General features: G+C 44.8%; 1 protein-coding gene across 3 annotated transcripts; it reads left to right on the top strand.

Moving 5' to 3' along the window:
• Positions 1–638: 638 nt before the first annotated feature.
• LOC100765081 (liver carboxylesterase) lies at positions 639–8,681 on the top strand. Of its 3 annotated transcripts, none has more exons than XM_027406114.2 (12): positions 639–714; positions 1,222–1,426; positions 3,632–3,770; positions 4,423–4,556; positions 4,638–4,896; positions 6,000–6,098; positions 6,371–6,511; positions 6,629–6,709; positions 6,925–7,069; positions 7,468–7,611; positions 8,005–8,077; positions 8,495–8,681. In XM_027406114.2, the coding sequence occupies exons 1-12, from the start codon at positions 639–641 to the stop codon at positions 8,679–8,681; spliced, it is 1,683 nt and encodes a 560-aa protein (XP_027261915.1). The 3 variants fall into 3 exon arrangements, with proteins under 3 accessions (XP_027261915.1, XP_035297324.1, XP_035297325.1); XM_035441433.1 differs by having other exon boundaries at positions 6,371–6,521; positions 6,636–6,709; XM_035441434.1 differs by lacking the exon at positions 6,000–6,098.
• The last annotated feature ends 3,962 nt before the right edge of the window (positions 8,682–12,643 follow it).

Here is a 12,643-nt window from a genome sequence, read left to right as displayed (position 1 = left end):
GAAGGCATTAGGCAGAAGAGCCAGAATTTCAGTGTCTACCAATGATTCAAGCATGACCTAACAGAGAGCGTACCTGAAGATCCTAAGATACCAAAAGAAACAAGGGACACTAAGGATGGAATCACTCTAAGTTTTGACAGCACAGAGGAGTCATGATGATGAAGGTCCCATTTAGAGCTCATCCCTCCCTCTTCTCTCCATCTGTGAAATCTTGAATGTGTGTCTACTCACAGAAGCACCAATGATTTCTCCTATGAGAGATTTCTTCTCCCTGATCTTTATTTGCACACCTACACTGTGTTGGTGCATAAAAGGGCCAAGGATCATGATGACTCCACATTCAAGGACAGGATCCTGGCATTCCAGAAGGACTTCAGAAGCCATGCTAGGTCTATCCAAGAGACCAGGGAAGGAGCAGAAACAGCAGAGGTGACTTTGTCCTGCCTGTTGGCTATTGGCTCCCTGTGGGTTCTGCCTTATCAGTTTTCCTGCAATAAGAACTTTGCCCAGATCAACCAAATTTCCACACCTACACCCCGAAAGGTTTAAATTCCAGCCTGGGAAAAGCCTGCCTCTACTGTTTCCTGCAGAGAGACTGTCATCTTGTAACAGCACAGGCTTAGGCCTGAGATTCAACCATGCCACTCGATAGATTTCCTGGTTGGCTGTATGCTGTGTCCTGTGGGCTCCTGCTTCTCTTCCTCCATGTGCATGGTGAGACTGTCTGAGTGATCAGAGGAAACCAGGGGCAGGGTGCCCAGTTCTGCAGGGTCAGAGGCTGAACTTGTAGGAGTGAAGAATCAGGGAGGGAGGAGCAGATGACGATGACAGATGAGAGTATGGATGTGTGCATCCATTAATGTCCTCACCAAAGCCCACAGGATTGGCCCTGTGGCATGTGGAGGGTTAGGGATGTCTAAGATAGGGAGCCAGCAGGGCCAGAAGAGCAGAAGGAATATATGTCCCTCCTCCATATGTGATTGTGGGTGGAGCTCCTACTGACCTCAGATAATGACAATAATTCCTTGATGATGCCAAATGGCTCTGAACCTGCCATCTTGCTGGCAATTTTCAAAAGGGACATAGACAAGGTTTCCAGAAGGCCTCATCTCTACATTCCACAGATTAACTTGAGAGCACTGCCTTCCCCATGTACCATGGTGATGATGAAGTAAGAATTCCTAAGAGTTGTGACAGCTGATGACATCTCTTCACCTACAGGACAGGACTCAGCCAGCCCCATCAGGCACACACACACAGGGCAGGTGAGAGGAAGCCTTGTCCATGTGAAAGACAGTGATGTTGGTGTCCACACCTTCCTGGGAATTCCTTTTGCCAAGCCACCTGTAGGACCACTGCGATTTGCACCACCTGAGCCACCTGAGCCATGGAGTGGTGTGCGAGATGGGACCTCCCACCCAGCCATGTAAGTTCTGGAGCTCAGGGGACCTTAGGCCTGAGCATTAGCCTGCACTGCAGTGTACTTCCATCTCAGCACTATAGCTGCTTTCTGTCTGTGCTAAGGGCAGTCTCCAGTGCATTTTCCCAATGAATGAGCTAAGGATTAGAGAACAACTGTGCCAGACTCCTGGGTGAGAACTTGACATCTGTAGGGAGTTATCTGCAGATAACTGGAGCAGAGACTAAGGCCATCCTTCACTGTGACCATGCATTGTCCAGGTGCCACTGACTAAGGAACAGGTACACATGCTTTCAACTAGGAAGAGATGATATAGAAGAAGGAGGTACTTTGAGAGTCTGGAAGTGGGATGAAGAATGTCTCACTACACAGTGGTATTGTCCATTCATTGTCCATCTATAGGGATCCATAGGGATCCCTATAGATCCCTATGTTGGCATAGCACCTCAATACTCAAGTATCTTAGTTTGTATTCTGTTGTTGTGATAGTGTACCATGACAAAAGGAACGTACTGAAGAAAGATTTTACTATGGGTCAAAATTCCAGGTTATAATCAGCCATAGGTGGGAACCGCTGGGGTAGAAGTTTTAGGGAGCTGATGACATCACATCCATAACCAGGAACAGAGCCTATAGGTCACATGAATGCCTGGTAATGCTTCACATACTCTCTCCAGTCTTATACAGTTTAGAAGCCCCATTTCCAGGGAATGCTTCCTCTTGCAATGGCCAGGTATTCTTTCTCAAAAATCATAATGAAGATAATTTGCCCTGGGCCTTCTCACAGACAAACAGGATCTAGATGAGTGGTTTTCAACCTGTGGGTTACCCCCCCAAAGGGGTTGCATATTAGATATACTGCATATAAGATATTTGTCCTATGATGACTCTATGTTCAAGGATATGGATACTGACATTCCAAAAGGACTTCAGATGCCATGTTGGGTCTATCCAAGAGGCCAGGGAAGGTGCAGAAAATGCAGAGATGTCTTTGCCCTGCTTGCTGTCTATTGGCTCCCTGTGGCTTCTGCCTTATCAGTTCTCCTGAAATAAGAGATTTGCTACACCCAACCAAATTTTGACAGTTATACCCCTAAAGGTACAAATTCCTTTCTGAGCAAGGCCTACCTGTTCTGTGTCCTGTTGTTGTGTCTCTGTGCCTGTCACCTTGTTGATTAGAAAAGTGTCCTGCCAATTTTCAAGAGGGGCAATGGGCAAATTTTCCAGCCCTAGGTAATACAGAAGGCTTCATCTCCACAGCTGAACTAAGAGGATCCAGGTTTACCTTCCCCATGTGGCATCTCTCCACTTACAGGACAGGACTGAGACAGCCCCATCATGAACACACACACACACACACACACACACACACACACACACACACACAGGACAGGTGACAGGAAGCCTTGTCTGTGTGAAAGACAGTGAAGTTGGTGTCCACACCTTCCTGGGAATTCCCATTGCTAAACGAACTTGGGGACCACTGTGCTTTGCTCCTGGTGAGACCCCTGAGCTATTGAGAGTTGTGAGAGATGGCAATTCAGAGACCCTTTCCCCAAGGAATGATGCCTCCTACAATGGGCAGGTATTCCTATCTCAATGAAGGTAATCAAGCTAATTTGCCACAGGTGTGACAAAGGCAAACAGGCTCTAGACTACTGGTTCTCAACTTGTGGGTTACAAGTTCATAGGTCACATTGAGATATCCTTCGTATCAGACATTTACATGACTGTTCGTAACAGTAGCAAAATTATAGTTATGAAGTAGCAATATTATTTCATGGTTGCGGGATCACAACACCATGAGGAACTATATTAAAGTGTCATTAGGGAGGTTGGGAAGCACTGATCTAAATAAGTCCTCATTATGACTCATTTTCCAGATGATTCCACATTGTGTAACATCAACACCAGGATTTAAAAGGGTACAGAACGGATGAATGTCATTACAGGAAGACAATTAGTTTCATAGAGGATGGCAATAGTCTCCATACACTAGCCTTCAGGATATTACTATCCAACCAGAGGCCTCCGTAAAAGTCCTGTTCCATTCCTAAATCCTACAGAGCTGGTGGCCTTTACCTTGGTAGGAAGGGACTTTAGAGGGAGATGAAATGTTATCAGTGAATCATGGAAAGTAGTATCTGGATGTGGCTGAGAGAAAATTTAGACATCCCATATCTTGGACTAACTGTCTTCAATTTTCATCAGGTGTCCACAGACTGATATAATGACTTTAGCGGGTGCAAAGGAAATGAATCTGATTGTGACTCCCACATCGATGTCTGAGGACTGCCTGTATCTCAACATCTACACACCGGCTCATGCCCATGAAGGATCTAACTTACCTGTGAGTGTCAGGCTGTGGTCAGCTGGGGAAGAGGATGTTTCCTTCACTGAAAGGATGGAAGGGAGAAAGTAATTCTGAGATCCACTGCAGTTTAGAACCTGGTTAGTAGTCTTACCTTATTGGGTTCAAGAAGGTCATCTCAGCCATGGTGAGTTGCTTAAACCAGGGTGTGTGACTCAGATCTCTGGGGCTCTGAGAGGTAAGAGGCTCTAGGTCTTTGACTAAACCAGGAATTCTTCTACCAACTTGAACCAGGCAGAACTACTCTGGAGGGTACTCGAGGGCTGCATATTGACATCATGAAAATGTCCTTCTGCAAGTTATCCGTTTGGCCAATGGGATCTGATGTCCCTTCTGAACAGTAATCAGGAAAGACACTCAGAGAGATACCCCGATTTGCTCCACTTTGATGGGTCTGAGGGTGATAATTATATTACTTAAAACTAGAGCCATCAATCCATGCTGAGATTTCCTGTTGGGGAAGTGGGAATGGAAATATGCTTATAGGCCTAGAGTACCCCATCTGTGAACCATGTCCTGAGATCCTGAGATCTGTGTGTAAATCGACCTGCACAGAGAAAAACAGTTGATAATCTAATAGGCAGTCCAGTTGAGCTAGGGTTAGGTATGGCATCTGTGTTGATTTCTTCAGGTGATGGTATGGATCCATGGTGGAGGACTGGTTGTAGGAATGGCATCTATGAATGATGGATCCCAACTGACAGCTACTGAGGATATAGTAATGGTTTCTATCCAGTATCGCTTGGGTATCCTTGGCTTCTTCAGGTAATCCTTGGACTGGACTGGACAATGGGGTCTGAGTAGAACACAAACAGACATCTGATTTCTGTTCCTGCCATTTCACAGCACTGGAGACCATCACGCCAGAGGAAACTGGGGCTACCTGGATCAAGTGGCTGCCCTGCGCTGGGTCCAGCAGAATATTGCCTCCTTTGGAGGCAACCCAGGCCAGGTTACTATTTTTGGTGGGTCAGCAGGAGGCACGAGTGTATCTTCACATATTGTGTCCCCCATGTCCAAAGGACTCTTCCACAGAGCCATTATGCAGAGTGGAGTGGCCCTGCTGCCTGACCTTATCTCTGATACCCATGAGATGGTCTACACAGTGAGTATGCCCTACAATAACAGTCCTTACCTTGCTGCTTCAGTACTTGCCTCTGGTTCTCTATTGATCTGTTTAGTGGGAAAAGAAGGATCATAGGAAATAGCTTCTTTCCAGTAATTTTTGAGGCATAAATTTTAGAATCCACCCCCTCTGCTTTGAGTTTGTTATTTGACAGCAAACCTGTGCACCATAGCTTCCATCATTGGCAAAAACACATATGAATGATTTGGTAGTTTGCGTCCTATGTCTGTGATAAGGGCCATGACCAAAAGCTACTTGGGGAGAAAAAGGTTATTCCAGCTTCCAGTTTATCATCCATCTCCAAGGGAAGTTAGAGTAGGCACTCAGGCAAGCCCCTGTAGCCCAGAACTGAAGCAGAGACAAAGGAAAAACATCGCTTACTGCCTTCCTCAGTTTCTCTTCTTATACACTTGCCAATAGGTAGCACTGATCACCATGGGATGGGCCCCCAGCTTCTGTCATTTATCTGAAAAATACTTGGATTTGCCTTTCGACCAGTTTGATAGAGGCATTTTTCTCAGTTGAAGTTCCTCTTTTTAGATGACGATGGCTTCTGTCAACTTGACAAAAATTAACTAAGACATATGTATTGAGGGAAAGGGTCAGCTGGTAAAATACTTGCTGTCCAAGTGTGAGGTCCCAATTTCTAATCTGCAGAGCCCATGAAAGGCTAGACGTGTTAATATGTGTCATTAAACCCAATCTCCTATGCAGAGATGGGAAGCAGAGAGTAGAATCCCTGAGAGATCATAGTCCAGGTAAGCTGGTGTAGACAAAAGTAAACAAGGGGTAAGATGACAAGTGATACCCAAGGGTGTTCTCTGACCTTCACAGGCAAAACATGGCATTCCATGCTTATTGTCACTCATGAACCCCATACACACACAGACACACAGAGTAGAACAGTCTCTTTCCCAGTTTATGACCTCTGAGAAAAAAAAAGAGTAAATAATTCCACTTAAGTCCTTTCATACACAAGAAACAGTAAAATGTGGTATTCAGGGACAATGACAATACTTGGAAACAAGGAAACTGTACAGTGCTGGGAAGGATTAACCAAAGACTGCTTTTTTTGTTTACAGATAGTAGCCAACCTATCAGGATGTGAAGCCAAGGACCCGGAGGCCATGGTACACTGCCTACGAGACAAGACTGAAGCTGAGATTCTGGCTGTGAACCAGGTTGGGAGAATTGTGTGGACTGGAGGACCTGATCAGCATAATGTGGGATTGCCAGTACTTATTACTGAAACCAGTTAACTAATCCCAGTGGTTAGGTTTCCTTTTAGTACTGTGTACAGAAATAACAAATAGCCTAATTTTCATGACCAGTTTCTTCTGCAGTTAACATGCATCCTCAGATGAGATGGGAAATGGGGGAATAGTGTGGGTATTCAGTGGCCATCACAATATTCCATGAATGATCTTCAGCACTGATCCTTAATGCCCCATAGGTCTTCAAGTTGATCCCTGCGGTGGTGGATGGGACATTCCTACCTAGGCATCCTCGGGAGCTATTGGCTTCTATGGATTTTCATGCTGTTCCCAGCATTATTGGTATAGACAGTGATGAGTGTGGCTGGGGAATACCCTTGGTAAGACCTTGTTCTAAGCCCCTGGGAACTTAAAATGTTGGGTAGTGGGAACTCAAGAGATACTTTAATCTAGGTCCAACCCATCCTATACTTAAGATTATACTCTGCACCCCCCAGGCAAAAGGCCTTGATCATGTCATTAAGAACATAACCAGAGAGACCCTGCCAGCTATTATGAAGAGCATAGCAGCACAGATGGTGAGAGACCTTGCCTTCAGTCCTAACATATATTGTTCTCTGATGCCATGCCCAGAAATAAAGGCTAGTGTCTGTTTCTGTTTGGGCTCTCCCAAAGCTTGTACCTTTCCACCTGTAGCCTATCTCATCTCTGGCAACATTCCATACTAGGAGCCTGCTGCATACCTATCCAAGAGTTTGTCTAACTTCACTCCTCGTGATTCTTCCTGGTGTAGATGCTGCCTCCTGAATGTAGTGACCTACTAATGCAAGAATACATGGGGGGTGTTGAGGAACCCCAGACCCTCCAAGCACAGTTCAGAGAGTTTATGGAAGACTTCATGTTTGTGATCCCTGCACTCCAAGTAGCACATTTTCAGCGTGAGTACATCTTTAATGAGACCAATGGTAGGGGAATCTGTGGGTCCCAGATGAGCTCTGTAGTGTCCAGGGCTGACACATGTCATCATCAGGTCTCTGATACCAGGTACCTGAAGACATTTACCTCAGAAAATTCTTATGACTAGAGATAATGGATTTCATCTTTTCCAGGTCCAGAGGAAGAAACATGTTAATTACACTTGGTGACTTGTCAAAATTACTCATCTTTGAATGCCGGAGTCACTGGTTAACATGTTTCCCATAGTCAGTTTTCCAGTTTGGAGCTCACCACTCAACTGTGATTCCAGATAACTTTAGAGCAAGGTCTCTTGTCACTAAAGTTTAGGCAGAATAGCTGCATGTGAGAAATCATTATGTCAACATGTCCTCACTCCCAGGCTCACAGGCTCCAGTCTACTTCTATGAGTTCCAGCACCAGCCAAGCTATATCAAGTATAAGGATGTCAGGCCATCCCATGTGAGGGCTGACCATGGTGATCATGTTGCCTTTATTTTTGGCTCCTACTTCTGGGGCTTGAAAGGTGAGTCTTCCTTGTTTTCCTTGATCAGGATATAGTCCCTAATGCATTCTGTAGAGAACACTGAGCTTCCCCGTCCAGCTGAGGAAACTAGGGCTCAGAGAGAAGGGATCAAGTGTTCACCATTTCTGAGCAGAAAAGAACAAACTATACAAATGTTGGTATAGGAACCTTTCCTAGTTTAGCTTGTGCTGGAAGTAATGACAGCACACTGGGGTAGGAGTGAACCAGACAGAATTCAAGAGTCTTGGATAGATGCTGGGTTTTGGGTGCTGAGGGAAGAGAGTTTAAATCAGGCCTAGGGTTCAGGTTCAGGCTGTGGTTGCTATGGTAGAGCATAAGTTGCACCTGCATGAGGTGGCTAGAACTTGGGCCCTTGTCTCCTTCTGTCTGCAGTTGACTTCACTGAGGAGGAGAAGCTGCTAAACAGGAGGATGATGAAGTACTGGGCCAACTTTGCAAGACATGGGTGAGAACATCAACCTCCTATGTTTGGGTCTCCATCCATGGCTCCCATGTGGGCGTGCCTCATTAGCATTCATGGTCCTTAATTACACCATAGTCTTCTCTAATCCAGGGAACACTTAGACAGGTAACTTCTAACTTCACCTTACTGCTCAACTCACAGAAACCTGATGGGTGAGTCACAGTATTGTGCTACTGTTCTTTAAATTTTCCCCCTGAGAGGGTGACATAAAACTAGACATCTCCCCTTGCTTCATAAGGAGAAGACACTGGTCGGTGTCACTTGTTTTCTATATCACTACACCAGTCCATCTGCTCACTCAGGCCCTTGGCCTGCTCATCTACTGCTCTAAGCCAAAGCAGGGGATCAGGCTTTGGATTAGAGTGATCTCACCTTTTCCTGTTGGTGGCATATCCACAGGAACCCGAACAGCGAGGGTCTACCCTACTGGCCTGAGTTGATCCATGATGAGCAGTATCTGCAGCTGGACATCCAGCCTACGGTGGGCCAATCCCTGAAGGCCAGAAAGCTACAATTCTGGACGAAGACTCTGCCCCAGAAGATCCAGGAGCTAAAGGGGGCTCAGGAAAAGCACACAGAGCTTTAGTGCTCTATGTCAGGAAACTAATTGGGTTGAGTGCACGTAAGTTCATCCTCATGTTACACAGCCCATTTATTCATTTTTATGTGTTCCAGCACTTACATAAACAGTTCTCATTTTTCCTTTTTCTCTTTTTTCTTTTCTTTTTCTTTTGTTTTTTAATTGATTCTTTGGGAACCCAAACCATGCAATCAAATCCCATTCATCTCCCGGTCTCTACACATCTGCCTCTCACAGTTGCAGCATCCCCTCACCAAAGGAAAGGAAAGAAGAACAGAAAGAGATAAAAATAAACAATAATTTAATTTTTTAAATGGAAAAGCACTTCAATACTCTTTCCTGCCTCTCCATGGCCTCTTCAGTCATCTTAGTGGCACTGGGAGCTGCTGTGAACCATGCAGCATCCCCCTTTGTCCATCAGCTTTCCTTGCATGTGTTCATTGTGCAATGAGCTGTTGGTCAGGTTCTCAGTCTCTAGATTTGGCACACCATCAATACTGGATCCCCACTGCCATTCCTCTCTGATGTCCTGCTGTTGCCCAGAGTCATGGAGATCCTGTCGCTATGGTTCCCACATTATCAATTCCTTCAAACACTGCAGTAGATCATAGATGGTGTAGATTTGGGTGTGTACCAACTCTAATCCTTGGATGTGTGGCTGGGTGGCAGCTGAGTTGGTTGGTCATAGCTGCTCAGACTTCTCCTCTCAGGAAAGGGGCTGAGGCAGCTCTCCCAGGACCATGGTGAAGGGAGGGGTAAGCTTTCTCAAGTGTGGGGCACTAGCTCTCCTATTAGGGATGGGTCCAGCTTTCCCACCCCAAGGTTGGACCTTCATTGCCTTCAGGGGTAGCTAGATCCTGTGACATTGATGCGAACCCTGACTTCTGTGGGGATACAGACCAAGACATGGCCCTCAGTAGCAATTTGGTCCTGGACAACACTATGGCCACAGGTGGCAGCTCAGGCCACTAATATTGCTGACGTAGCCCCAGCAGAAACATGTCACTCAGACTTCAGACTGGCCACAGGTACAGCACATAGGTTGGGGGTTCTTGAGGCATTTGGTGATAATGTGGGCCACAGGCATTACCATAGAACAAGGTTGTGGTAGAAATACTGATTCAGATATGGTCCTTGGTGGCATCCTCGGCCTGGATGTCACCATGCTCCCAGGTGGCTGCGCGGGCCAGACCAATACACACCAGCCTGGCTTCAGGGTGACCCTCAGTCACCAAAAAAGCCCCAGGTGGAGGCCTGGACTATGGTCATCCATACTACTCCCAATGGTAACAAACACCATGGACATAAAAACAGACCCTGGCTACTGTAGAGCCATGAAACCAGACATAGCCCCTGGCTGCAGCTCAAGCCTGGATGACTCCATTCAGATCAAAACAGTGCCTGTGGTGGTGTGGCACTCCAGCACCTATTTGGCCACATGTGACAGCCCCAACCCCAGGCATCCTCATGGCCCTTGGTTGTAACGGGGTTATAGACATCAGCACAGATTGAGTCTGCAGTAGGGCCATGAACCCACACATGGCCCTTGTAGTAGCCCAGGACCAGATTAGCCCATAACTCCTGAGGGCAAGTAGGCCTCCCACCTCAGCCTGTTCTTCACAGCCTACCCCTGTTCATATCTGCCTCTCTCTAAAGGACGTGAATCTCTTCTCCCTCCCAAACTTCACCATATATTTGTGCAACAATCCAGCCCATCAGTTTTCTAATGGCACTGAACAGACCAATGGATGCTCTGAGTGGGTCTGTGTCCCTCTCACCACATAAGCATTTCTAACTCAGCATTTGCCCTTAAGTCATGTATGACAAACTCTCTGTGGAATTGTCCTTATCCTTTTGGGAAAACTTCGATTAGACTCAGCCAGTATGTTTGCATGTGTGAGGCCCAAAGCATCCCCATCTTCTTTAAGACTTCCATTGGATTGGGTTCCTTTCTTCCTCTCTCCCATCATCTTCTCCCCATCCCCTCTCCTCTCTTTTCCAAGCCTCAGATCCTCTTCAAATGGAGCAGAATCTTCAGGCACTGTGGACTACAGGAAATCCCATGTCCTCTATCAGCAAATTCAGGTTTCCTCATATATCTAATTTGCCAATAGAAAACCTGATTTCTCCAAGCCATATTGCCTTCATAAATTCACAATCTGTTCCCAATAGATAATAAACTATAAATTGGACTCAGTGTCTGTTGTCTGTTTGGAGGCTGAGATGGCGCATGATAACAAGTCCCACATCTCTGAAACAAAACAAAAAAAAGCATAACATTAGTAACTTACCAAAAGTAACAAATTACGGTTTTGTATATTGAGAAATTTCGGGTCCAGATGCCCACAGATTTGCTGTGTGGTGAGAAACAGGTCTCTGGCTAGAGGTAATCTTATGCCCTCTGCTGGCAGAATTGTAAACAATGACATTCCAAGGACAACGTTTGGTGCCTGCTGACTTGAACTAGGGGTTGGGGTAGGAAAGATTGTCCTGTTAGTGAGACTGACCATGCAGGTCACTACACTCCTGTCCTATTCCCAGGCCCCACCTGCATTCCCTACCTGCACTTTCTTCCCCATGGAAGATTAATTTTAAAAATTCAAGGAGAAAACAGAATACATATATTTTGGCAGACTTCTATAAATGACTGAAGAGCAAAACTAAGAGTACAAATAAATCATGTTATACTTGAAGAATTACTGGACACAGGTGCAGATGTTACCATTATACCTCCACAATCTTGGCATCCAAGTTGGCCTCATCAAGAGGTAGATGTTTAATTCTTAGGGATTTGAATATTATCTCTGGTATAACAAAGCACCAGAGGTGTTGAATACATAGGGCCAGAAGACCAAAGAGGAAGGCTGAGGGCATATGTGGCTAATATAGCAGTAAATCTATAGAGTCATAATCTATTGCAGCAATGGATATCCAGATTAACATTTCTCCAGTATCATAAATTAAGCATAAACAAACTCATTCTAATGTTTTTTCTTAGAAAAAAAATTCTAAGGCACTATGGAAAACAGACCCCGACAATCCAGTTGTACAAAAACAGAATACAAGTGTTGAACTCCCAGACAACCAAAGGCTCTACCCTTATAATGGCTAGCTGACAAACCTGTCTGGGTGGGGCAATGGCCTATGATTTCTGAAAAGCTAGAGGCTCTAGAACAGCTGGTTCAGGAACAACTAAATGCCAGACATGTTGAAGAATCTGCCAGCACTTGGAATTCTCCTGTATTTGTTATTAAAAATAAGTCTGGAAAATGGAGAATTCTTACAGATCTGAGAGCCAACAATAAAGTAATTCAGCCAACGACCTCTCTACAGTCTGGAATGCCTGGACCTTCTCTGATACCTGAAGAATGGCCTATTATACTTATTGACTAAAAAAAAAACCCTGTTTCTTCACTATACCTTTAAAAGAAAATAATAGGGAAAATTTGCCTTCATAGTGCCTACTTACAATAATTCTCAGCTGGTTAACAGATATCAATGGAAGGTCCCCCCCAAAGAGATGTTAAGTAGCCACACCCTGTGCTAATATTTTGTACAAAAACTATAAAAATAATTCATGTATAGTTTCCACAATCTGTAATTTACCATTATAAGGGTGATATTTTACTGGCTGATTCTAAGGCAGAGATGTTAGAAAAAATGTTCTAAGAAGTAAAGAAAGTTTTACCTCACTGGAGAGAACAAATTGCTCTTGAAAAACAATACAAAAAGGAGATTAGATTAATTACTTAGGGATATACAATAGGTCTACAGAAAATGAGACAACAGAATGTACAGATCAGGAGAGATTGGTATCAGACTCTTAAGGATTTTCAAAAATTCCCAGCTATAGACCATTATTGGAGTAAAAGGATATAATCGAAAAAGTTTGAAAAAAGACCCTAAAATGGGTAAAGGACTTGAATACTCCAAGAACATTATCAGCTGAAGCTGAAAAGAAATTGAAT

This window comes from Cricetulus griseus, chromosome 3 (assembly GCF_003668045.3).
Source record: "Cricetulus griseus strain 17A/GY chromosome 3, alternate assembly CriGri-PICRH-1.0, whole genome shotgun sequence".
In the NCBI taxonomy this organism is placed as follows: Eukaryota; Metazoa; Chordata; class Mammalia; order Rodentia; family Cricetidae; genus Cricetulus; species Cricetulus griseus.
Note: the sequence above shows the minus strand (reverse complement) of the source record. Positions and strands in the feature narration are given on the sequence as shown.

Bases quoted from the DNA above. Each gene is read 5' to 3' on its own strand.
- LOC100765081 (XM_035441433.1), top strand. From the start codon at position 639: ATGCCACTCGATAGATTTCCTGGTTGGCTGTATGCTGTGTCCTGTGGG. The intron at 715-1,221 runs GTGAGACTGTCT...CTTCACCTACAG, and splicing joins TCTCTTCCTCCATGTGCATG to GACAGGACTCAGCCAGCCCC. The intron at 1,427-3,631 runs GTAAGTTCTGGA...AATTTTCATCAG, and splicing joins GGGACCTCCCACCCAGCCAT to GTGTCCACAGACTGATATAA.